The following is a 22,329-nucleotide window of genomic DNA, read 5'->3' as shown; positions in this document are numbered from 1 at the left end:
TATTTTTTTTTCCGGATTGATCTTTCGTTGAGTTGAGTTGCTTTGAAATCTTCGACATGACTGTTCGCTATTAATTGTTCCATAAAACAGAAAATTCATGTTATACACTTCATCGATTAGAGTCACATTTTCTCTTTATTCGCAATCGGAAAATCACCCTCAACTAGAGGAGTGTATTTATTTGAACAGCTTGGCAGCTGATACTCGTTTATTTTCCCTTGTTGGTCCCAACTTGGCAAATTGGTACTATTTGATTTCCTTCACAATTTTTTGTTTATTTATTCACCAATCAAAACGTGTACTATGTAATAGTAATAACAGAAAATAAATAAAATTAAAACTTGAGAAAAACAGTAAAAACACTAACAAAACGCAAAATCGAGTCTCAAACAAATCTCAGTTTCCCACTTGAATCTAAAAGAGAGGTAGAAGAGGAAACAACAAAACAAAACAAAATTCGATAATTGAAGAATTTGCAAAGATAAGCAGAAAACTCATAACAATTTTGTTTTATCTTCCTTCGTCTTCGTCTTCGTCTTCTTCGTAAAAAGATAGCAACAATCGAAGAAGAGCTTGAAATGGGCCACCACCACGACGGTGGCGATGGCGTCCCTCAACATCATGTCAACAGCCCTCGATTTTCCGGTCCTATGACCCGTCGTGCTCAATCATTCAAACGCGGCGGTTCCGGAGGTAGTAGCAGCAATACTCACGTCGGTGATGGCAACAACACTTCGACCTTGAGAGTTCATCACGAGATCGATCTGCCGCTTAACTCACCTAGATCAGAGATTGTTTCTGGTTCTTCCGGTTCAGATCCGAGCGGTGGATTTGATTCTGCTCTCAATAGAAAGCATCAGACGTATGGTCAGTTGAGAGAGAGAGTTGTGAAAGGTTTGTTGAGGAAGCCCATGGGATCGGTTGTTTCGGATTTTAGTTTGAGAGAGAGGAAGAAACTTGGCCATTGGATGTTTTTTGCCTTTTGTGGTGTTTGTTTGTTTTTGGGTGTTTTCAAGATTTGTGCTACTGGCTGGCTTGGATCTGCCATTGATGGTGCTGCTTCCCATCAGGTTCTTCGTTTTTCTGCTCTATTTTTATTGTGTGTTTGGCCTTTGTTTCTCTGGTACTAGAACCTGCTTGATTAAGGTTGATGCTAGTAGTGTTTAGAGTTTCTCTCTTCTTGAACATTTGTGTTTGGCCTTTGTTTCTGTTCTACAACTTGATAAATTGTGTTTTGATGTTGCTTAAATGTGGATGTGTATCTATGTTTCCACCTTGAGGTGTGTGTGTTTGGCTGCTTGATTAAGTTCTTCTTCACATTTCTGATGACTTTGGTAATTTCTTCTTTCTAGGATTTATCCAACTCAATTCCCCGAGTAAATCTACTTGATCATAGCTCCCATGATTATATCTATAAAGATGGAGGGAATGATGTTGATCCAACTTTGGTTATGGTTGCTTCAGACGTTGTGGGTGACCAAAACAGTGTAGTTGAAGTAAGTCTTATCTCTGAGTACCGGATTTTCTTCCACTGCTTCATTGGGCACAAGCTTTAAAGTGGATTAATTTGCATCTTCATTCTCTACTCTGGTGAATCTTGGTATAGAGCTTTCTACTTAAATCTTGTTTTTATTCTTCATTCAGTATTCAGGTGTTTGGGCAAAACCTGAGAGTGGAAATTTCTCGCAGTGCATTGACAGTCCAAGGAGTCGCAAAAGTATGCCCTTGGCAAAACATATACTTTTAGTCCTATTAGTAGCAGTTTTTTTTTTTCTTTTTGTATTTGTAGTTCTTGTTCTCTTCTATAAGTTCTTACCGTGAGTATATATTATCTGCAGAGTTAGGTGTTAATACGAATGGCTACCTTCTCATAAATGCTAATGGAGGACTAAACCAAATGAGATTTGGGGTCAGGCTTTTGTGTGTTTCTCAATGTTTCTCAACCTATCTTCTGTTTATAAGTTCTAGGCTGATGCGTTTAACTATTTTAGAATGCAGATATGTGATATGGTTGCAGTTGCTAAAATTATGAAGGCAACTTTGGTTCTTCCCTCACTTGATCACAGCTCATATTGGGCAGATGACAGGTTAGTTCCAAAATTTATTAAGGCATTTGATTATTCTCACATCCTTACTAAAGCACGTAACTTAGAGTGCACCTAATTAAAGAAGATTTTGTAGTTAAACAGATTGCATCTTTGTTCTTTTCATACTAAAGAAAAATAATTAAAGCAGTAAGAGTCATGAGAAGTGACTTTCAGTTCGTTTTATTATCTGCTCTTTAGCTTACTTCCTTATTACACCGTGTTTGTAGTGGCTTTAAGGATCTATTTGATTGGCAACACTTCATAGAGGAGTTGAAGGATGATATTCACATAGTTGAGATGCTGCCATCAGAATTAGCCGGAATTGAGCCTTTCGTTAAGACACCTATATCGTGGTCTAAGGTCAAGATTACTTTCTTGTTAATAATGCCATATTGGGGGGCTTGGTTCACTAATATTTGCCTACAGTTGTTTTCAAGAAGGCCCCAGTCAGTAATTTTTTTTCTTTATTACAGGTTGGTTACTACAAGAGAGAGGTCCTTCCATTGTTGAAACAGCATATTGTAATGTACTTAACTCACACTGATTCTCGGCTCGCAAACAACGACCTGCCTGATTCTGTACAAAAGCTTCGTTGCCGAGTAAATTATAGGGCACTTAAATATTCAGCTCCAATAGAGGAACTGGGAAACGTTCTAGTTTCTAGAATGAGGCAGAACAGAGGTCCATACCTTGCTCTTCATTTAAGGCAAGTAGCTTTGTCTGTTTGTCACATCATATTTATTTGACATTGGGCCATATGCAAGTTTATTTTGATAAATCTAGATGCAAGACCAGTTTGAATTGGTTTGGTGTAGTCATGCAAATACTGAAATATCCCACAGGTATGAGAAGGATATGCTGGCTTTCACAGGCTGCAGTCATAGTTTGACAGCTGAAGAAGACGAAGAATTACGGCAGATGCGGTATGAGGTTAGTCATTGGAAGGAAAAAGAAATAAATGGAACAGAGAGAAGATTGCAAGGTGGTTGTCCGTTGACTCCAAGGGAAACCTCGCTTTTACTAAGGGCTTTGGAATTCCCATCCAGCTCCCGGATTTACCTCGTAGCTGGTGAAGCATATGGAAATGGAAGCATGGATCCTCTCAACACAGACTTCCCCAACATTTTCTCACATTCAATTCTTGCCACCAAAGAAGAGCTGAGTCCTTTTAATAACCACCAGAATATGTTGGCTGGTTTAGATTATATTGTTGCACTTCAGAGTGAGGTATTTCTCTACACATATGATGGGAACATGGCAAAAGCGGTTCAAGGTCACAGGCGATTCGAGGACTTCAAAAAAACAATAAATCCAGACAAGTAAATACTCCTCCTGAATACACCACTTGTTTGTAGTAAAAAGGTATCATTTTGGTCACATCTTCTTTTTTTTCGATGCAGGATGAACTTTGTGAAACTTGTTGATGCGTTGGATGAGGGGAGAATTTCATGGAAAAAGTTCAGCTCCAAAGTGAAAAAGCTACATAAAGACCGAAATGGAGCTCCATATAACAGAGAGCCGGGAGAGTTCCCGAAGCTGGAAGAGAGTTTCTACTCAAATCCTCTTCCCGGGTGTATTTGCGAGAATACAGAAGAAGAGGGTGTGATGCGACGTACATAAACATGGAGAGATGTTTCTGGTAATATTTTTTAGTAGCCTGAGATTTACAGTTAGCAAAAAAAGAAGAAGGGAATTGTGATTTTTTGTGTCCTGAAGCTAGAGAGGGTGATGATTACCAAAGCTCAATACTAGAAAATGGTTTCAGAGACAGATTAGAGAAGTACGGAGACAGTATCTTACTGGAATCGTTTATAAGAAAGAAACTCCGCTCAATTGTTCATCATCAGTCCAATTTCTACTGATAAAGCTCGGCTTCAGCTATGCCATGGAGATTTGTTGAAGTGGGTAAACAAAATAGGATTCACATTGTTTGTAACACTACAATTGTCATTTTTTCTTAACTCAGAACAACTCTTTTTGTTCTTTTCCACGCATTAATAACATAGAATATATATTTCTGCAGATAATCTTTATCTTCTCTCTTTCTAGGCTCTAGCTATTGAGTTGTAGATATAATAAAACGAACCATGTTCCACCATTAAAGAAAAAAAAAAAACTTTCACCATGGATTTGACTGTATAGTCGGTATTGTTAAGCGATCATCAGATAGCCATAAAAATATAGTAGTTAGAAAAGTCATTATATATATAGCCACCAATAAATGGTGATTCGTGGCTAAAATGCCACCGATTAGCCAACAAACGTTTGTGGCTTTATAGCCACTACCAAACCGGCAAACCCTATACATAGTGGCAAGTGGTTATGTAAATTCGGTGACCACATACTACGGACGTTCGCTACTAGTACGTGACCAAATGGAAAACTAGCTTGGTCATGGTTTATATTATTCAAAATGTTACCCATTGACTACTACTACTAAGATATGGAAAATGGCCAATATCTACCAAATCATTTTGCCAATGCGTTTTTTACCTAAATTTTAATATAATGCATTTTTCTATCTGAACCGTTGTAAAATTCAAATTACATACATAAATTAATAAACACTATGCGAAAACCAACATTGACTTAGACGGTGTTAGTCAACCGTTAATTTTCGATGACTAAGATGCTACTGGACAATTGACATAACACGCAAATGGTTTAAAATGACATCGTCTTGGCTATAGTGTGTACATAGACTCAAAACAACTTCGTTTTAAGTACGCATAATAAATTAAGTTTTAATAATAAGTTGTTTTAAAAATATTCTAAATACTCAAAATGACGGTTTTAATAATAAATTTTAAAAAAATTATTCTACATATTCAACACCATATCGTTTTGAGTCTAAGTAAGTACCATAACCAAAACTACGCCGTTTTGAACCAATCATGTGCTACATCAAGTATACAATGGTGGTTTAATCAACGAAAATTAACATTTGATTAACACCTTCTAAGTCAATGTTGGTTTATGTATAACGTTTATTAATTCATATATGGTATTTGAATTTTATAAACGCGTATATGACAAAATGTTCAGGTTGTTTTTAACCGTTTTTTCTACTAAGATACTACATAAATATAATTAGAAGAGGTCATGTAAATATGTGCCTCTTTTGATAATGATAATGATATATTTGACATTTGCGAAAAGATAAATTGAGAATGAAGTTGGGTTTGTTTTTGTGTGTTGCTATTGACTTGATATTCAGTAAAAGTTTTGGTGATAAAAGAAAATTTTGACGATGTTTAGGTGATAAATGTCACTAGGTTGATTTTTTTTGTTGTCAACCACTAGGTTGTTGTTATAAATATTTGCAATAAACTTAAACTATATGAATACAAATTAATATCTTTCAATTGAAAACAAAAATATCTGAATTAATTTATTTTTTTCTATAATCGTCTCCAACTAAAAATTTGATTTGCATCCTCTCAAAATTTTCAATATTCATGACTCCAAGTTATTCTTATACATTTAAAAAAAAAAACAAATATACCACTTTTAATAAATTATTTACTCAATGGGCATGATAGAAGAAAGAAAAGCTGATGATGCTAAAAAGAAATTTTTAAAAAAAAATGGAAGAGAAAATTGAAAGGGACAAAACCGGTATTCAACAGCAAATTCCACATTATGTCATGATTGGTCTTAATAGTCTCACGACACAAAACGACAAAACTTGAATAGAGAAGAAGAAGAAGATATTATGAAGAAGAAAAAAGAAACTGACCCTCTCTTCGTCTCTTTGTCTCTCGCTCGCTCGCAGCCTTCTTATTATTTTCTCTTAACTTTTTTGAACCCACGAGGATCATCTTTCTCATCATCACCATCATCTTCCTCCTCCTTCATAATAATAAACAAACTTCTTCTTTTCTCTGAAGAAGAAACTAGGTCACCCTTTTTTCTAAGTTCCAATTTGGTTTCAGAGTTTTTTCAATTGCTTGCTTTAAGTTTTTGCGTAGGTGAGAGATCTTCTTCATCTTCTTACTGTTTTTGTCTTATCTTATTGTCTGATTAGTCTCTGTTCTGTTTTTTTTTTCAATTCCAAAGTTACTTTTGAATTTTGTTTTTTTTTAGTTCCTTAAGCTTATCAGAGGTATCATCAAATTCCTGAGAATAATGAAGTTTTGTTGGGTGATTTGTTATTTTGTTTTGGTAATTTTGCTATCTAAATTTAGGGATTTTAAAGTCTAAGAATTGAACAGATGGATCTAACTTTTTAGTCTCACTGACGTCGCTTTTCTGAATTTATTTTGTCCTTTATGTTTGTACTAATCCTTAATCAAAATCCTTAAAAGGCTGATTTTTGGTTATGATTTATTGCAAGAGAGTTTCTCATTACCTACCTATCACTGTCTTTAAATACTTGGGGAATTATATTTTCCTCAATTTGAGTTATCTATCTTCACTTATGGACCACTTTGGTAAACTAATATAGATAAAGCATGATCCTTTACCAGTTTTTAATCAACAGTCTCTCTCTCTTGTAATCTTTATATGATTTTGTATCCTCAAGTGTGGTTGTTACTGATACTTTGTGTTATTTCTCTTGTAGTGAAGTAAGTTATGGCCAAGAATGAGGAAGGAAGTAGTAGTCCGAGTTGGGGTGCTTCGTTTTTTATGCAGACTTCAGAAGATGTTGCAATGGCTTTTGCTGCTGCGGCTTCTGCGATAAACCCGCCAAGGCCTTCTGTTGTCTTTTCGTCGAAAGATGAAGGTAGTGATAGCCCTCTGGAGAGGTTACAGAGGCAGGTTTCAAAAGCGGTTAAAAACTTCTATGAAACTCCTAAGACCAAGAGTGTAATGTATAATCCTGAGGTTTTGACTAGCCAAAAGCGTCAATGGGCGAAATTTCAGGTGCACTATATGGTGTGTGTTTTAAAATTTGAACTACCAATCTCTTTGATGAAGAAACAACTACATTTCATGTCACTATATACACTTTTGGTACTAACTTATCTCAAACAGGATCATAAACCATTGAAAGATCCATCAAGGCTTTTTGAAAGCGTTGTTGTTGTTGGACTTCATCCTAATTGTGATATCCAAGCACTTGAGAGGCAGTACATTGCACGAAAATCTGAAGGCTCGTCTGGGAGATTGCGAAGTGCATTGGTTTCTCAAATTCATTCCCGTGTAGAACCCAGTCTTGAACCACAGGTGAGGTATCATTTTTTGTATATATATTTTCTCATATGCAAGCTGCTTAGTCTAAGTATTACTTTATTTTCAGGTCTTACTTGTGTACCCTCCCGATAAGCAGCCTCCAATTAAATACAAGGATCTTCATTCATTTTGCTTTCCTGGAGGCATTGAGGTGCTTAATTCATTTTTCCTCATTTCATACCTTTATTGCTTCTCAGTTCTGTAGTACATAACTAGTTTTCTGGTGCTTTATGGGTCAACCTATTAAGTCGAAACTGGTATAGAATGTAAAATTTTCTCATAATGGTAGTCATACTTTAAAATTTATGTTGGTTCTCTACGTATGATACTTCGCTAGTACGCACCCACTTTTGAAGCTCTTCTAAAGTGTTAGCAGGTTTTTTTAATTCCAGTAGATTTATGAATAAATGTTTCTGTTGCATTTTACCCTTGATGGTTTACTTTGTTTACATGTAAGAACTACGTTCTTTATACTCATACTTTTTGCTTGTTATGTCTTTTTAAGTTAATACTGGTGATTATTGGGTTCAGGTCCATGCTGTTGAGAGAACTCCTTCCATGAGCGAGTTGAGTGAGATCATTCTCAGTCAGGTATTTGCCTGATGTGGAGTGTAGATGTAAAGATTGATCTTTGTACTGGATTTAATTTTTTGATATTGGGAAAATATTGTGGTTAATCATTGTGTCAACTTTGATTCACACAGCTAAGATTTATATACGAAAACATACACTAATTTAAAAACCGGTGATGTTAACTTTGCAGGAACATCTTAGACCAAGTGACCTTTCATTTGTATTTAGGTTACAGGTAAGCATCATCGTGGCCAAACTATCTCTTTTGTATAAAACCTTTATTACATTGTAGCTTCTCTATTTGGATGAGTAACTTTCGTGATATTTTCCCTTCAGGTTGCTGATAATTCTACTTTGTATGGATGTTGCTTGCTAGTGGAAGAAATAGTGAACAAACCGTCCAGATTGCTTTCCACAGTTTTGGACAAACAACCTGCTTGCTCTTCATTAAGTCGCTATGTTATGACAACTCGCAGATGCTATTGCATCCTTACCAGACTGCCGTTTTTTGAATTGCATTTTGGTGTATTAAATAGGTGTGTATCGACTCGCTTCTGATTTTTTTTTTGCCTTCACGCAATTCAGGTTATTCTAGTATGACATAAACAGAATCTATCATAGTACATGTTTTATCATCCCACAAAAATATGTTTGGCTTGTATAATTCAAGAAATGCATTAATTCCTTGTTGCAAAATTCGCTTTTTGAAGTTGTGCTCACATTGATAATCCTTCTGATGTAGCATCTTCTTGGAAGAAAGACTGGAGCATTTGATGAGTGGCATCAGTAGTGCATCTTTAGAACCCCCAACAGATTTCAGCAATGAAGATAGCTTAAATGATTCATCACCCCAACAAAGAGACTCTGGGAACACAAAAGAACAAACTGTTGAAGCAGGTTCAGAACTCCCTAATGCTGACGAAATTTCAGAAAATGGGACTTGTGAGGCGAATCAGAAAGTTGACGTCAACTTGGATCCACTAAAGACAATTGTTGAGAAGACATCTGGTTCTGCAGAGTCTAACGACTATGTCCCCAAAGCTGATGATTCCTTACCAATTATTAAGCAAGGCAGAGAAAGTTGTTTACCAGATCCTGGCCCCCTTCTTCGGTGCCCGTATTTGGATGAGATCTCTGATTCTAGCACTAGGTACATCATCAAAATCTCTTCATCTATTAATTCGCATGACAAGCAATCTCTTAACCTGTCTGTTGATTAAATATGTATAAAAATATACATATAAAATATCACCCAGTACTGATAACTTTACGATGATCTTGTTGATCATATTTGCAAAGTATTACCAGTAGATCGAAAGAATCCTGCGAGTCGAAACCTTATATTACAGTGCATTTGTGGTTAAGAGAAAATTTTGTATCGCTTTATGAGGGTTAGCATTTATTTGTTTTTTCTTTTCTTTTATACTTCTGCAAAGCATATAACTTGCTTCTTGCAGCTTTCAGGCTGCTCCTTGTGAGAGGAGGCATTCTAGGACCAGTGCAGATGATACTGAGACAGATGAAGCATCCTTTTCTGGTCAAGATGATACAAGCAGTAATTTTGATATTCTTGAGTGGGCAAAGGTTTGTCTACTTTGCTTTCTTGGAAGTTTTCTATGTTGTGTCTGTGCCATCATCCTACGCCTAATGCTCTAACTTAACAAATCTCTATCAGTCCAAAAAAAATGGGTCGCTGCAAATTCTATGTGAGTATTACCAATTAAAATGCCCTGCAAGAGGTTCAACTATTACATTTCATCCTTTGGAGCATCTTCATCCGGTTGAATATCATAGACCTGATGAAGTGGCATTGCATACTCCTGGATCAGCAATTGACCGAAGATCATGCAGCACTAGTCTAGAACTCGTGGAGGTATCAACCTAGTTGTATCCGACAGTCGTATAATTTTTCTGCATTTCATAACATCTGGAAGTCTGTATATGACTTTCCCAAAACTCTTATCTTCCTTGGTTTTCAGGCACACACAGCACTCATGGCTGAGGAAGAAGCAGCTGCACTATCAACATGGGCTGTTGCTTCGTTATGTGGATCACTGCGGCTTGACAATGTGATTTCTTGCTTTTCCATATTTTCTTTTCATGACTTTGCGGTTTCTGTGATGCTGATTCATATGTACAAAATAGAAAAAAATAACACAATTATATTTATGATCTCCTAGTAATTTAATATTCCTGTTTTTTGGTAGTCTCATATGGTTTCCACAAGTGTTATATGCTGGAACTATGTGGACTCCGAGTTTCAATGTTTTTATGATAATGTTAATGCATTCTTTCTCTGGTTACTGCGATTGATTTTCTACTGATACTACTACTTCCTGCATTTGGACAGATTTAACTTAAATTCTGATATTTCTCTTTTCTTTTGCAGGTCTTGATGATCCTAGCAGGAGCACTGCTTGAGAAACAGATTGTATTTGTTTGCTCTAATTTGGTAAAGCACATACTCTGTGACATCATCTATTAAGTCTACTGTATTTTTTTTAATCTTCAAATATTGCATCGTCCTCTTTAATATAATTATCTGGGTTGTTTTGTCTTTTATGTGAACTACGTAGGGAATCTTAGCAGCATCAGTTCTATCAATTATCCCAGTAATCCGTCCCTTTCGGTGGCAGAGCCTTTTAATGCCGGTATTATCCTGTTTCTGTCTGGTGTTCACTGAAGATCTGTAAGTAACCCATGTAGGATTAATGGCTTGTCTTGATTTCCAGGCATTGCCAGATGATATGCTGGAATTTTTGGATGCCCCAGTCCCGTACATAGTGAGTTTGTAAACATGATTCCTACGTAATAAGATCCGTATCATAATTATTAATATTGCTTAACAAGCTATGCTCATTCTAGGTTGGGGTAAAGAACAAAACAAGCGAAGTTCAGTCGAAACTAACAAATGTTATCGTAGTGGATGTTCTTAAGAACCAGGTCAGTTTTTGCCTTTGCCCTCATTATTTTCTGTTAATGATCTCATGTTACCGGGGTTTTTTTATGGCCTTCTGTAGAAGCAAAATATCCTTCTTAGGAATCACATTTTTGGTAACAAAGCTCCATATATCCAGAGTCCCTTCTACATATGACATATTGATAGCCCCTTGGACAATTACTAGAACCTGCACATGTTCACAGTCTATATTCTAATGACATTTCAGGTTAAGTCACCAAGTATGCCTCAGCTGCCTCAGTATCGAGACTTATATAATGCACTAAGTCCTTATCACTCAAAGCTCGTTGGAGAAAGCTATCTAGCAAAGAAAAGACCAGTATATGAATGTACTGATGTGCAGGTTTCTGATATGCTCTCTGTGTATTTTTTTTTTTTATCATTGCATTTGCGATTTGCCATGTCATGTGCTATTTCTAACCATCTGTCATCAATTGTGTTTGATTATCCAAAGGTGGATGCTGCAAAAGGCTTCCTGGATGTCCTAAGGTCGTACCTGGATTCTCTTTGCTCTAGTCTGCAGTCACACACTATAACAAATGTGCAATCCAACAACGATAAGGTTATTATATGTAGTTTTAGAATAGAGAACATGTTTTGCTATCCTCTTTAGACGATTTATCAACTTTAGACTATATTACAATGTTAAGCTTGATTTTGTTCTCTCTATCTTTCAGGTATCACTTCTCCTAAAGGAAAGTTTCATCGACTCCTTTCCTAGTCGTCAGCGCCCGTTCATGAAGGTGAGAGCCCTTTGTATTCTCATTGGATATGCTTCATATTCAAATAGTTTCTATAAAGACTAGAACTTTGCTAACATACGGCTTTTCTATTATGATGCGAACAGCTATTCGTGGATACACAACTCTTTTCTGTACATACAGATCTTGTTCTTTCCTTCATTCAGAAGCTATAGGATAACTACATGTATACGTAAAACAAGTCTTGTTGGTGGGAACAGAACACAATACCTCGCGATAAAAGTGCCATCGATTCTGTATTTGTAACTTACTGTTTGAGAAAATTGTCTATGGAAAAAGACTTCCATAGATAAGGATTTGATAGAGAGAACCATCATCTCCTTTGTATCCTTCAAACACAAACACAGTTGGTGTTTTAACTCTTAAATCTTTAATAATAGCCTACGGATCTTTTATTTGTGCATAAGATGGAAATGTTAAAATACTATTTAAATGCACCATTTTGTACAAAGAATGATGTCACGTTTCACAGATTACTAGATATTCTATTTCTCTGACTAATAATATCCTACTCACACATCTCGCGGGCGAGGGTCTTAACGCTGTATCTAGGAGCATGGGCGGATCTACGTAGTGGAAGAGGGGGGCAGCTGCCCCCAGCAAAAAATCAATTTTTTTTGTATTTTCATTAATTTTAGTAAAGATTTATTAAGTCAAATGGTAGAATGAAGCAACTTGCCACCCCTTAAACCATGATCATATCCCACGATGCCCCTTCTTTTTTTTTTTTTTTTCAGTTTCGTTCCTTTTTTACTTATTTTATTCCCTAATCTTAGCATTAATTGTTTATCTTTCCTATTCTAGACTTAGTATTTCCAAAATCAATATTATTTTCATTTTGTTTAGATTGGTTTTTCTTTTCTTATTTAGCTTTCTCTTAAATATCTTTTTAATGTAGTATTTTTATCGGTTTATTTCGAAACAATGTTTATAATGTAGCAATATTAAAAAACTAAAAAAGTGTATCGGACTTTTAAAAGGTCTAACGTTGCAATTGACTCTGACCATACCATTCCTATATAATGAATTACTTTTTTATCTCGAAAAGTCGGTATAGTACTTTGCCCCCGGTAAAAATATTTTCTAGATCCGCCACTGAGTATCGTTTTAAACGTTAAATTCATATGTTGCATTGCATTTTTCTGAAACTTTGCAAATATTTTGCTGCAATATAAAATGTGATACTGTATTAATGTCGAATTGTAAGTGTGAACATTTTTTTAAGACTAAAACATTTAGAAATTGTGTATAACTAGATTAGGACCCACCCTATATGCGGACTTTTGATTTTTATGATCATATTAAATTGAACAAAAAAACCTAAATTAAAAATAATCGTTGTTAAATGTTATTTAGAACTTTTTGGACTCTTTTTACATAATCGTTAGAAACTCTCCCAAAACCAGCAGCCGCCGCTCAAAGAATTTTTCTAAAATGAAATGCATGCTTATGTATAAATACCTTTTTGCCGATGAATAAGACTCTTTAAGTAGACAACTATAAAAATGATAATACAATATATAAATTAGGCTGTTATTCTTGCTTAACGTAGTTTTCCCTATCACATATAGGGTGACTGAAACCAATATGGTCACTTTCAAAGGCGTTATAATATTTGTAGTTTATATTTTGGAAGCTTGTTAAAGTAAATAATTTGGAAGCAAATTTATGTTTATATTACCTTATGCACAAAAAAATTTTTTTAATCATAATTAGTTCAAAAAATGAAAGAATATGAATCTTTGCTAATAGTTTTCTTCTTCTCTACGAATGTGACCTAGAATTGTATTATAACCAAGATAGTTTTAGTCTTTAAACCTTGTTGAAGATTATTAGACTATTATAAGTAAAAAAAAAAAAAAGGTTAGGTTGTGTTTGATGAAGTTGATGAAAATGAGAATAAATGATGATCTAAAATTCTAACTTTGAGCATTATGATTTTTATCTTTAATTGTATTGATAAATATATATTTAATATTATGTATTCGATTTAAAATCTTTTAATAAAATGGTATGATGTATTTAATATATATGCTTTCTACACATACATGCTTCCCAAAATTATTTTTAAAATCGCTTTCGCATACCTGTTTCTAATCCCATACAATCTAAAAATAAATTTTTTTTTTAAATGAAAATAAGTTTTATTGATTTTTTCAATAAAAAATTTTTATTTGTTTTTAAAACAATTTTTACATTAAAAAAACTAGTTAGATTGATTTTTTCTCTTATAATTTACATGGCCACAGATTTGGTAATATGTCAAAAATATTAATAACCTACAATGACGCCAATGACTTAAAACAATCATCTAGTATCTCTTTATACGATGATTCCAAAAATGAGAAGAAAAAAAAATTCCTTACATTTATGACTTTGCCTGCCTATAAATGGATTATACATTGTATATTAAAGTGAAATTTCGATATACAACATTGTAAAGTGGGTTCGTATTACCAAGATTAATAACGCAAGTAGAATTTATGGGTAGGGTAGTTAAGCGGTGGTTAGGATATAATAAAAGCTCTATCATTTGCTCATGCATAAATTAATTTCACAAAATCATATCTATCAAAAATATTTGCATCATTTTCTTAAAGACAAAAAAAAAACATATCTATAACACTCAAATTGTGATTAATATTTGTTTTTCTTGGTCTCTTTAGTAAGTTAAGAAATTAGAAGCGTACAGACAAATACACGTATACTTTTGTTTTGTCCGTATAGAGAAATATGTAGTAGTAACGTAGATTTTTGCGATAGGCTCAACAAGTGAAGTCTCGGAGCCAATCTTCATCGTCGCCGCGATGATGACAAGAAGTGAAAGGTCTATTGAGATCGAGATTACCTTGAGCAGGAACCAAATCTCCCAAAATCTCGTTAGATGAAACAAGAGATGTAACGTTTCCACAGTCCAAACCATCAAAATCCATCAAATCCGGGAAGTGAAACTCAGAGTGGATCCTATCGAAATCGAAGTCGAGATCTCCCATCAACGAAGACCCACCTTGATCCTTCTCTTGTTCTTTCAGAGGTAGTGGACTGATACTACTAGTACTACTCTGCTTCTGAAGAGCGAGATCCGAGAAGAGAAGAGCCTTTGAGCACCTAATCGCCTTTGTACGTATAACACATACATTATTCTCGTTGTTTGTCGAATGTTTTATACGTTTTGATTGCTTGGTTTGAGTTTTGGGAAGTCTTTTGCGGAGGTTTGAGTTCCAATGATTCTTTATTTCATTGTCTGTTCGGCCTGGAAGCCTCCCAGCTATCAACGACCATCTGCATTAATTATTATGTCACACATATAACAAATAATTTTACTACAAAAGGAAAAATTCTATGTGTTTGGTGAAAAACCTGTTCCCAAGAAGATTATGGAGACGGATTATGAGTTCTTCTTCATCAGATGAGATGTTACCGCGCTTTATCCCCGGTCTTAAGTAGTTCTTCCACCGAAGTCTACAGCTTTTGCCACACCTCTTGAGACCTTTTATGTGTGCCAAGACAATTATTGTACGTAGGAGATATAAAGACGGATCGAATAGATAGATAGATTCTTACCAGCTTGGTTCGGGAGATTGCTCCATTTGCCTTCGCCGTGAGTCGTGATGTAATCTCTTAGGATCTTGTCTTCATGATCAGTCCAAGCTCCTCTGTTTAACTCTTCTCTCTTCACACTTGTAGTTGCTCTCTTTCCCATTCTCTTTTTCTCTCTCTTATGGTTGTGTGGTTGGTACAATTGTCTTTAGTGTTGTGTTGAGAATAGATTCTGTTTTTGTGTTTAGCTGAGTATCTTTATAGGGGAGTTGTTGCTATGTCCGTACATCAGTCGCTTTCTAAAACCTCTGTCATACACACTTTGAAATTGTAATGCTTTTTTCACCTGGTAATAATTAGCTTTGGTGAGATTAATTCTACCGAATTTTAACATCAAGAAAAGACTTTTTATAAACCAGGTGTGAATTGTGTTGAGAGAAGTCAAAAGTATTTCAAGCAAATACAAATGTATTACATTTTTCTTTTCTTTTTTTTTACTAAGAGACAAATGTATTACATTAAGTAAATTATTCCATTTCAATATGGTAAACGGTTATAGTGTCATTATACTCATGCTAATAGAAGGCTGATATTTTATCACTCTTAAATATACAACGAAACAAGATGACCTAATAATAGTAATTGGGTTTAGGACCTAGGGAAATAAGATTGCACCCTTTTCACCTCAGTGTGTATGAGTTTGATTTTTACTGGAACCAAATTGTTTTGCTTGGATCAGTTGGAGTTATGAGCTTCTGTTCAAATGTTTAATACATGATAAGTTTCGTTTAGTTCATGGTAAGTTTGCGGAAACCTCCTGCCATCGGCGTTGATTGTTAGTCCTAAATTTGTTTTTTGGGAAGTCGGCAACCGAATACCCGGTGCTAATCTTTGAAAATAAAAAAAATATATATATTATACGATTTGTAATTTTTTATCGGGTCGGGTACCAAATTTTTCGGATAACAATTTAACCCATCCGCTAAAAATGTACTTCAAAAATACTAGTATAAATTTCAAATTTGGTTTTGGGAAACTGGTGACGACTGAATACGCTAAATAAATATACCATATAATATTTTTGTTTATTCCCTATCTTAGTTACATATTATAATTTTATTCCCTCTCATAGTTACATAAAAATGTGTAAAAACCCCCTCAACTTTCCTAAAACATTTTAAAATAAATTATAAATTAATATAATGATTTATTTGGTTTATATTTGGTTTATTGATACTGAAAATGATTCTACTCTTTACCAAAAGATGAGGGTTTAAAAACTTCAAGAAAATAATTTTCTTAATTTTTTTACTTGTTTTACTCAATTTTGATTTTCTCATTAAACATAAGTTGTATTTTTATATTCAGTCCCTCTGTCTATTGTCGCTTGTTGATAGAAATGGGCCTTTAAAAGGCCGGGCCTTGCTCTTAACTTTATATAATAACCACACAATTTTATCATTTCACTCCTTAACGCACTCTCTTCACCGAATCTAGGGTTTTTGTCTCTAGCCTCCTCAAGCTTTGCAACAACAAACATGGCGACTCAGATCAGCAAGAAGAGAAAGGTGAAATCTTTTTCCCTCCCCTCTCTTTATCTCTCTATCAATGTATCGTTTCTTAAGCTTCACACAAAAAAAAACTTTTTTTTGTAGTTCGTAGCCGATGGTGTGTTTTACGCTGAGCTCAATGAGGTTCTAACAAGAGAGCTTGCTGAAGATGGTTACTCTGGCGTTGAGGTTCGTGTCACTCCTATGCGTACTGAGATCATCATTAGAGCCACTCGTACTCAAAACGTTCTCGGTATGTTGCTTCATTTTCGTTTAACCTTGCTCTGATTCGGATTTTTCTGTTTCTATGATATCGATTTGATGATACTCTGTTTTACTTTAGGTGAGAAGGGAAGGAGGATTAGGGAATTGACATCTCTTGTACAAAAGAGATTCAGATTTCCTCAGGACAGTGTTGAGCTTTATGCTGAGAAGGTTGCTAACAGAGGTCTTTGTGCTATTGCTCAGGCTGAGTCTCTTCGTTACAAGCTTCTTGGTGGTCTTGCCGTTCGTAGGTATGACATTTTTCTATTGCTGCATCCTTTTGTAGCTATCATTGAGGTGTTGATTTGTTAGATTGATGCTTAAGATTGTGTTAATGTAGTGAAGTATCCTGACTCAGTTTAATGTTTTTTTTTTTTTCTGTTTATTGATTTAAGCATGAAACAAATCGGAGATAATGGTACTTAGACTATTTGTTAATGTAGTTTATCTAGGTGGTGATCCAGTGTCGTTTTCTATCCATGGATGATTAACAAACTGCGTTAAAATAGTGTGTTTATGTAGTGAAGTATCCTGAATCAATTTGATGTATTTCTCTATGTATGGCTTAAAGCACGAGACAAATTGGAGTTTGCTATTTGTATGGTAGCGTAGACTATGTGTTAATGTAGTTAAGCCAATGTTGTTTTCTATCCATGGTTGATTAACAAACTGCATATCAAATAATGTGTATTAGTAAACTTGTCTTACTGCTGACCGTGCATCAGTCTTGGACTAGGTGCTAGCTGCGTCCTTTAGAACAAGTATAGTGAGCTATTCTTATTTACTACCTGCGATTATCACAATAGGCATTGGGTTTAAATTAGTTGCTTAGGTATTCAAATCATTGAACCTCTCAGGCTTCTTGTAAATTTGATAATATTCTTCAAAGTATGATTTGATGTTTTCGTCTCTTAAGCTCAGAATGTTGATAGTGCTGTGATCTTTTGTTGGATAGGGCTTGCTATGGTGTGTTGAGGTTTGTTATGGAGAGTGGAGCTAAAGGATGCGAAGTCAGTACAAGCCTCACTGTTTTCCGTTACATTTTTTCTGAATACCTCTATAGTGTGCTTACAAAATGTTTTGTAGGTCATTGTGAGTGGAAAACTCCGTGCTGCACGTGCTAAGTCGATGAAATTCAAGGATGGTTACATGGTTTCCTCAGGTCAGCCAACCAAGGAATACATTGATGCTGCAGTTAGGCATGTTCTTCTTAGACAGGTCAGTTCTTCATAGTGGAAACCTGTTGCTTGAACCACTTTATATCTAGAGAGCTCTTGTGTAACCCGAGTCTGGTTAATCGCATGTGCAGGGTGTGCTAGGACTCAAAGTGAAGATCATGCTTGACTGGGACCCCAAGGGCAAACTAGGACCGATGACACCATTGCCTGATGTTGTGATCATCCATACACCGAAAGAAGATGATGTTTACATCGCACCTGCTCAGGTTGTTGCTCCTACTGCTCTTGTACCGGAAGCCCCGTTAACAACCACAGATTATCCCGCAATGCCAGTTGCTTAGAGAGCCTTTTCGTTTTCTTGTTTAAAACCTAATGGGGATGGTTCTTTTTTTGGGACAGTACTAGTTTTCTTATGTTATTTTAAGATAATACTTTTTAAGTTCTTGTGGTTGAATTACAAATCAAGGATATGGGTGTATGTTTTTCGTATTCGTTTGTTAAAATCTTTTGACGATTTGCCTTTATCTTAAATTGTGGTTTTTAACATATTGGGTTTTAAAAATGTTATTAAGCCAAAACAATTATTTCTCTCAATTGATTTTACGTTTTTTGCAATGTCAAACCAATTGTAGTAGTCAAAAAAATTCCAATCCATTAGCCAAAAGAGTATATTAAGGAGTTTATTTTTTACATACATGCTAGATAAAATTCATCAAACATCATTAATAAAATTATATTAGAGGTCTGTAAAAAAATAAAAAAAAAAATCATATATTAGGGAATGGTATAAAATTAGTGCTAATTGGGTAGACTAGATGGTGTACCCGCGCAACGCACGGGATTTAATTTTAAACTTTTATACTTTGAGTATAAATATAATCAATTGAATTTTAAAAGATTTTACTTTACCCATATGAATTATCTTTCCAAAGTAGTAAAAAGTTTCTCACATTTTTCACTACAATATTTCTCGTTATCTTCTATGATTCACTCGTCGTCTCTCAACATCTACTCTCTTTTCTCCTTAGATCATTTCTATTTTCTCTTTCATATCATTCAATACTCAATTTTTTTTTTTAAGTTTCATGATCTTTTTATTAAAGTGAACATCAAAACAGAAATCTGAGGAAATGTTTATCATAAAGCTTTTTTTTTACCATGTTTTGGTGCATCTAAAATTGCTTTATAGAAAATAGATCTCATATATAGACTCATTCCTATTCATAAACATAGGATTTCAACGTGAAATTTTGTACTTTATCTTGACCATTTGAAAAATACAAAAATCTCTTTCTACATATATAATTTAATGTAAATTATGATTCTAGAAAGTATTCTTAATGTTGAGTTTTCTAAAATGTGACACTTACGAACTCATAAAAATTATTCTAATTTTAAAATACATTTATTTAAAAAAAAAAAACAAAATCCTTTTTATTTCTAATGAAAAACTCTTCTATCTACCATTACTATTCTAATTTCCAAATAGCATTCTCAAATATTATTATTACACAGATTTAATATTCGATAAGATTATTTTATTTTTATTTGTGATGTTTAGGATAGTTTTTTGTTTTATTGCAAATCACCTTAGTTTTTTTCAATCTATGTTAATTTTCTAAACACTAATTAATATTTAATTTTTCTTTTTTAGGTATTCACTTTTTAATTTAGAAAAAATTAATAATATAGAAAATATAATAATATTATATTATAATTATAAATAATAATATGTTCTAAATTCTTTTTATTTTTTAATCGGTACTCAAATTTTAAATGTCTATTTTAAAAAATGAATTGCTTTCTATTTTAAGTAAAAACCTTTAAATTTGGTATTTTTTAACTCTTATTTTCTTTACTCTACTAAATAATTGTAACTCTTAAAAAATAAATTTTGTACCATTAAAATATATGATAAGTTTCTTTTTTCGTATCTCTAACTATTTAAAAATATTTACTCCTTATATGTTAAAATATAATGATCTAATTTATATTTATTCAATCTCTATTCAAAATTTTCATATTTTAAGTTGTATATTTATTTTTTTCGTTTTTTCATAATATTTCATTAATTTTTGTCAATTATTATTTTTATTTAATGTGTGAATTAGGTTTAGTTTAATTGTTTTTGTTTTAATAAATGAAATATGTGGAGCCCACAAAAGAATAAATTATGATGACATGGATGCTGATGTGGACACCCTAGATGGAGAGAAGACTCTCTAATTATATATATAGATTTATGTCCAAAACTTTTTTTTTCTCTCTTCTTGCGAATAGAAGAGCAAACCTTACAATTGCACGTTTATAGCGTCAATAAGAGCACCTCCAAAGGGGGATCAAATTCTCAGGGGCTCCTCCAGCTCCCGAACTTTTCTCAATTGCTCCTGTTATAAAATATAATTTAATTTTGATTTTTTAAAATTCGAAAAAGAAGACAAAGTCCTCTTAACCCTTTAAAATATCACATATTCACGACCCAACCAAGCTAATTGGGTTGAAAAATACCCGAACCCTTTCTTATTGGGTCGATTCCAATTAAAACGGGTAAAAACACTTAGGGTTGAATAGATCGGGTAACAACACGGGGAAAACACTTAGGGTTCATTCTTTTGGAGAAAAATCTTTCGACGGCGATTTTGGTATAACTACAGATCGATCTATTTCTATTTCTTCAGAGTCGATCTTGGCATAACTACAGACAACTACGTTATTAGGCAAGGTAAAATCGAGTTTTTATTTTGGGTTTTGCGATTAAAATTGATTGAAATCGAGTGAAAGTCTGCGAGTATTGAAATTGATTGTTGGTTATATATGTTTGTATAAAATCCGAAGAGATGGAGAATGTTAGTGGTAATTAAATCGATTGAAATATTGAATGGAAGTGCTAATCTAAATGATTTTGTTTGTAGGTTTGTGGAAGGGAGTTATGCCTCGACTAAAGAACGAAAATGTATCTTTAACGGGGACTCCGCCAGAAGCCAATCTTGAAGAAGTACCACTGCCGGCAGTAGTGGACTCTGAAGCAACAGATTCAATCTCTAACGGGGTGGCAACGGTAAGATCTTTAAAATTTGGACAACTAGCAGAACTAGGTATAAGTTTGTTGCTTTTGTCTCTTAGAAATTTCTGAAACTAAAAGGTAAAACTATGAATAACTAGATATAACTATGTTGTTTTTCTAACACATAAATTTCTGAAATTAAAAGATAAAACTATGAATAACTAGGTATAACTAACGTGCTTTTATAACTTATAAATTTCTGAAACAAAAAGGTAAAACTATGAATAACTAGGTATGCTTTTGCTTTTATAACTTAAAAATATCTGAAACTAAAAGGTAAAACAATGAATAACTTGGTTTAACTAACGTGTCTTTGCTTTTATAACTTATAAATATCTGAAACTAAAAGGTAAAACTATGAATAAATAAGTATAACTATGCTGCTTTTGCTTTTATAACTTAGAAATATCTGAAACTAAAAGGTAAAACTATGAATAACTTGGTATAACTATTCTGTTTTTCTAACTTAGAAATTTTTAAAACTGAAAGGTACAACTCTGTATAACTTGGAGACTCATCTTAAAGGCAAGGAGTTGAAATGGTTCAAGGAACACCCACAATTCCGACACTTCTTCCACATGCACAGGTACGCAAATCATAAGTTGATGGGTATGTGGCTGTTATTTCTTCGCACATCATGTTTAGAGAAGAAGCAGGAAGTTTTGTTTATCGTCAATGGGGTTTAGATCCGCTATTCTCTCAAAGAATTTGCACTCATGTCAGGATTATATTATCACCAATTTCCGAATTCCTATGAAACCAAGGGCAGTATGGAGTTTGTTGGCAGGATATTTGGACCTGGAGCAACAATAAAATATCAAGATACGGAGGAAAAGTTCTTATCTTTTTATTTTTTATTTTTTAAATGTAATGTTAAATTATATTCAAAATAAAAATAACGTTTTTACAACAAGTGCAACGTTTGACTGAAAGATACTAGCTGAATGTTTAAAAACCCAAAAGACCTAAAACAGAATTTAAAGTCCTGATGCAAACCAAAGTTGAAGTCCGTTATCGTATCTTCTATCGCCCTTTTGTTTTATAGCTGAGATTATGTTCCGCATATGCCTGTCAATCCACCGAATGATCCTAGCTGCGGAGTTTGGAGGGTCACCATGTATTCTCCTGTTACGTTCTCCCCAAATTGTATACACCGTTGCTTGTAGGACACTTGTAGC

The 22,329-nt window shown here is 34.0% G+C and overlaps 4 protein-coding genes across 5 annotated transcripts; 3 read left to right on the top strand and 1 right to left on the bottom strand.

Moving 5' to 3' along the window:
• Positions 1-340: 340 nt before the first annotated feature.
• On the top strand, positions 341-4,114 carry LOC9306506 (uncharacterized protein At1g04910). Its single transcript, XM_021018814.1, has 9 exons — positions 341-1,070; positions 1,353-1,496; positions 1,645-1,717; positions 1,839-1,909; positions 1,999-2,087; positions 2,315-2,447; positions 2,561-2,793; positions 2,930-3,406; positions 3,488-4,114. The coding sequence occupies exons 1-9, from the start codon at positions 579-581 to the stop codon at positions 3,705-3,707; spliced, it is 1,932 nt and encodes a 643-aa protein (XP_020874473.1). The 5' UTR covers positions 341-578; the 3' UTR covers positions 3,708-4,114.
• Positions 4,115-5,810: 1,696 nt separating this feature from the next.
• On the top strand, positions 5,811-11,961 carry LOC9304498. 2 transcript variants are annotated; one of them, XM_021018817.1, is made up of 19 exons: positions 5,811-6,058; positions 6,652-6,953; positions 7,065-7,256; positions 7,330-7,413; positions 7,794-7,853; positions 8,026-8,070; positions 8,172-8,371; positions 8,578-8,985; positions 9,293-9,419; positions 9,511-9,708; positions 9,815-9,904; positions 10,225-10,287; positions 10,412-10,486; positions 10,568-10,618; positions 10,701-10,778; positions 11,003-11,137; positions 11,249-11,356; positions 11,472-11,537; positions 11,642-11,961. In XM_021018817.1, the coding sequence occupies exons 2-19, from the start codon at positions 6,663-6,665 to the stop codon at positions 11,708-11,710; spliced, it is 2,340 nt and encodes a 779-aa protein (XP_020874476.1). In that variant the 5' UTR covers positions 5,811-6,058; positions 6,652-6,662; the 3' UTR covers positions 11,711-11,961. The 2 variants fall into 2 exon arrangements, with proteins under 2 accessions (XP_020874476.1, XP_020874475.1); XM_021018816.1 differs by having other exon boundaries at positions 6,652-6,965.
• Positions 11,962-14,191: 2,230 nt separating this feature from the next.
• Positions 14,192-15,750, bottom strand: LOC9306505 (transcription factor TT2). The gene is made up of 3 exons (XM_021019148.1): positions 15,120-15,750; positions 14,916-15,045; positions 14,192-14,837 (listed from the first exon to the last, which is right to left on the bottom strand). Exons 1-3 carry the CDS (start codon positions 15,256-15,258, stop codon positions 14,321-14,323), a joined length of 786 nt encoding a protein of 261 aa, XP_020874807.1. The 5' UTR covers positions 15,259-15,750; the 3' UTR covers positions 14,192-14,320.
• A 792-nt stretch (positions 15,751-16,542) lies between these two features.
• LOC9306504 (40S ribosomal protein S3-3) lies at positions 16,543-18,633 on the top strand. The gene is made up of 6 exons (XM_021019440.1): positions 16,543-16,663; positions 16,751-16,898; positions 16,989-17,160; positions 17,865-17,919; positions 17,996-18,127; positions 18,219-18,633. Exons 1-6 carry the CDS (start codon positions 16,634-16,636, stop codon positions 18,426-18,428), a joined length of 747 nt encoding a protein of 248 aa, XP_020875099.1. The 5' UTR covers positions 16,543-16,633; the 3' UTR covers positions 18,429-18,633.
• The last annotated feature ends 3,696 nt before the right edge of the window (positions 18,634-22,329 follow it).

Source organism: Arabidopsis lyrata (genome assembly GCF_000004255.2).
Source record: "Arabidopsis lyrata subsp. lyrata unplaced genomic scaffold ARALYscaffold_7, whole genome shotgun sequence".
Classification (NCBI taxonomy): Eukaryota; Viridiplantae; Streptophyta; class Magnoliopsida; order Brassicales; family Brassicaceae; genus Arabidopsis; species Arabidopsis lyrata.
Note: the sequence above shows the minus strand (reverse complement) of the source record. Positions and strands in the feature narration are given on the sequence as shown.

What these genes read in the sequence shown, in the direction of transcription:
- LOC9306506 (XM_021018814.1), top strand. Translation starts at nt 579, where the DNA reads ATGGGCCACCACCACGACGGTGGCGATGGCGTCCCTCAACATCATGTC. An exon ending in CACCTATATCGTGGTCTAAG is followed by an intron (nt 2,448 to 2,560) that starts GTCAAGATTACT and finishes TCTTTATTACAG; the next exon opens with GTTGGTTACTACAAGAGAGA. An exon ending in TACCTTGCTCTTCATTTAAG is followed by an intron (nt 2,794 to 2,929) that starts GCAAGTAGCTTT and finishes AATATCCCACAG; the next exon opens with GTATGAGAAGGATATGCTGG.
- LOC9304498 (XM_021018816.1), top strand. Translation starts at nt 6,663, where the DNA reads ATGGCCAAGAATGAGGAAGGAAGTAGTAGTCCGAGTTGGGGTGCTTCG. An exon ending in CTAGTCTAGAACTCGTGGAG is followed by an intron (nt 9,709 to 9,814) that starts GTATCAACCTAG and finishes CTTGGTTTTCAG; the next exon opens with GCACACACAGCACTCATGGC. An exon ending in TGGATGTTCTTAAGAACCAG is followed by an intron (nt 10,779 to 11,002) that starts GTCAGTTTTTGC and finishes ATGACATTTCAG; the next exon opens with GTTAAGTCACCAAGTATGCC.
- LOC9306505 (XM_021019148.1), bottom strand. Translation starts at nt 15,258, where the DNA reads ATGGGAAAGAGAGCAACTACAAGTGTGAAGAGAGAAGAGTTAAACAGA. An exon ending in CAATCTCCCGAACCAAGCTG is followed by an intron (nt 15,046 to 15,119) that starts GTAAGAATCTAT and finishes CACACATAAAAG; the next exon opens with GTCTCAAGAGGTGTGGCAAA. An exon ending in CATAATCTTCTTGGGAACAG is followed by an intron (nt 14,838 to 14,915) that starts GTTTTTCACCAA and finishes TAATTAATGCAG; the next exon opens with ATGGTCGTTGATAGCTGGGA.
- LOC9306504 (XM_021019440.1), top strand. Translation starts at nt 16,634, where the DNA reads ATGGCGACTCAGATCAGCAAGAAGAGAAAG. An exon ending in GGTGGTCTTGCCGTTCGTAG is followed by an intron (nt 17,161 to 17,864) that starts GTATGACATTTT and finishes TTTGTTGGATAG; the next exon opens with GGCTTGCTATGGTGTGTTGA. An exon ending in GTGGAGCTAAAGGATGCGAA is followed by an intron (nt 17,920 to 17,995) that starts GTCAGTACAAGC and finishes AATGTTTTGTAG; the next exon opens with GTCATTGTGAGTGGAAAACT.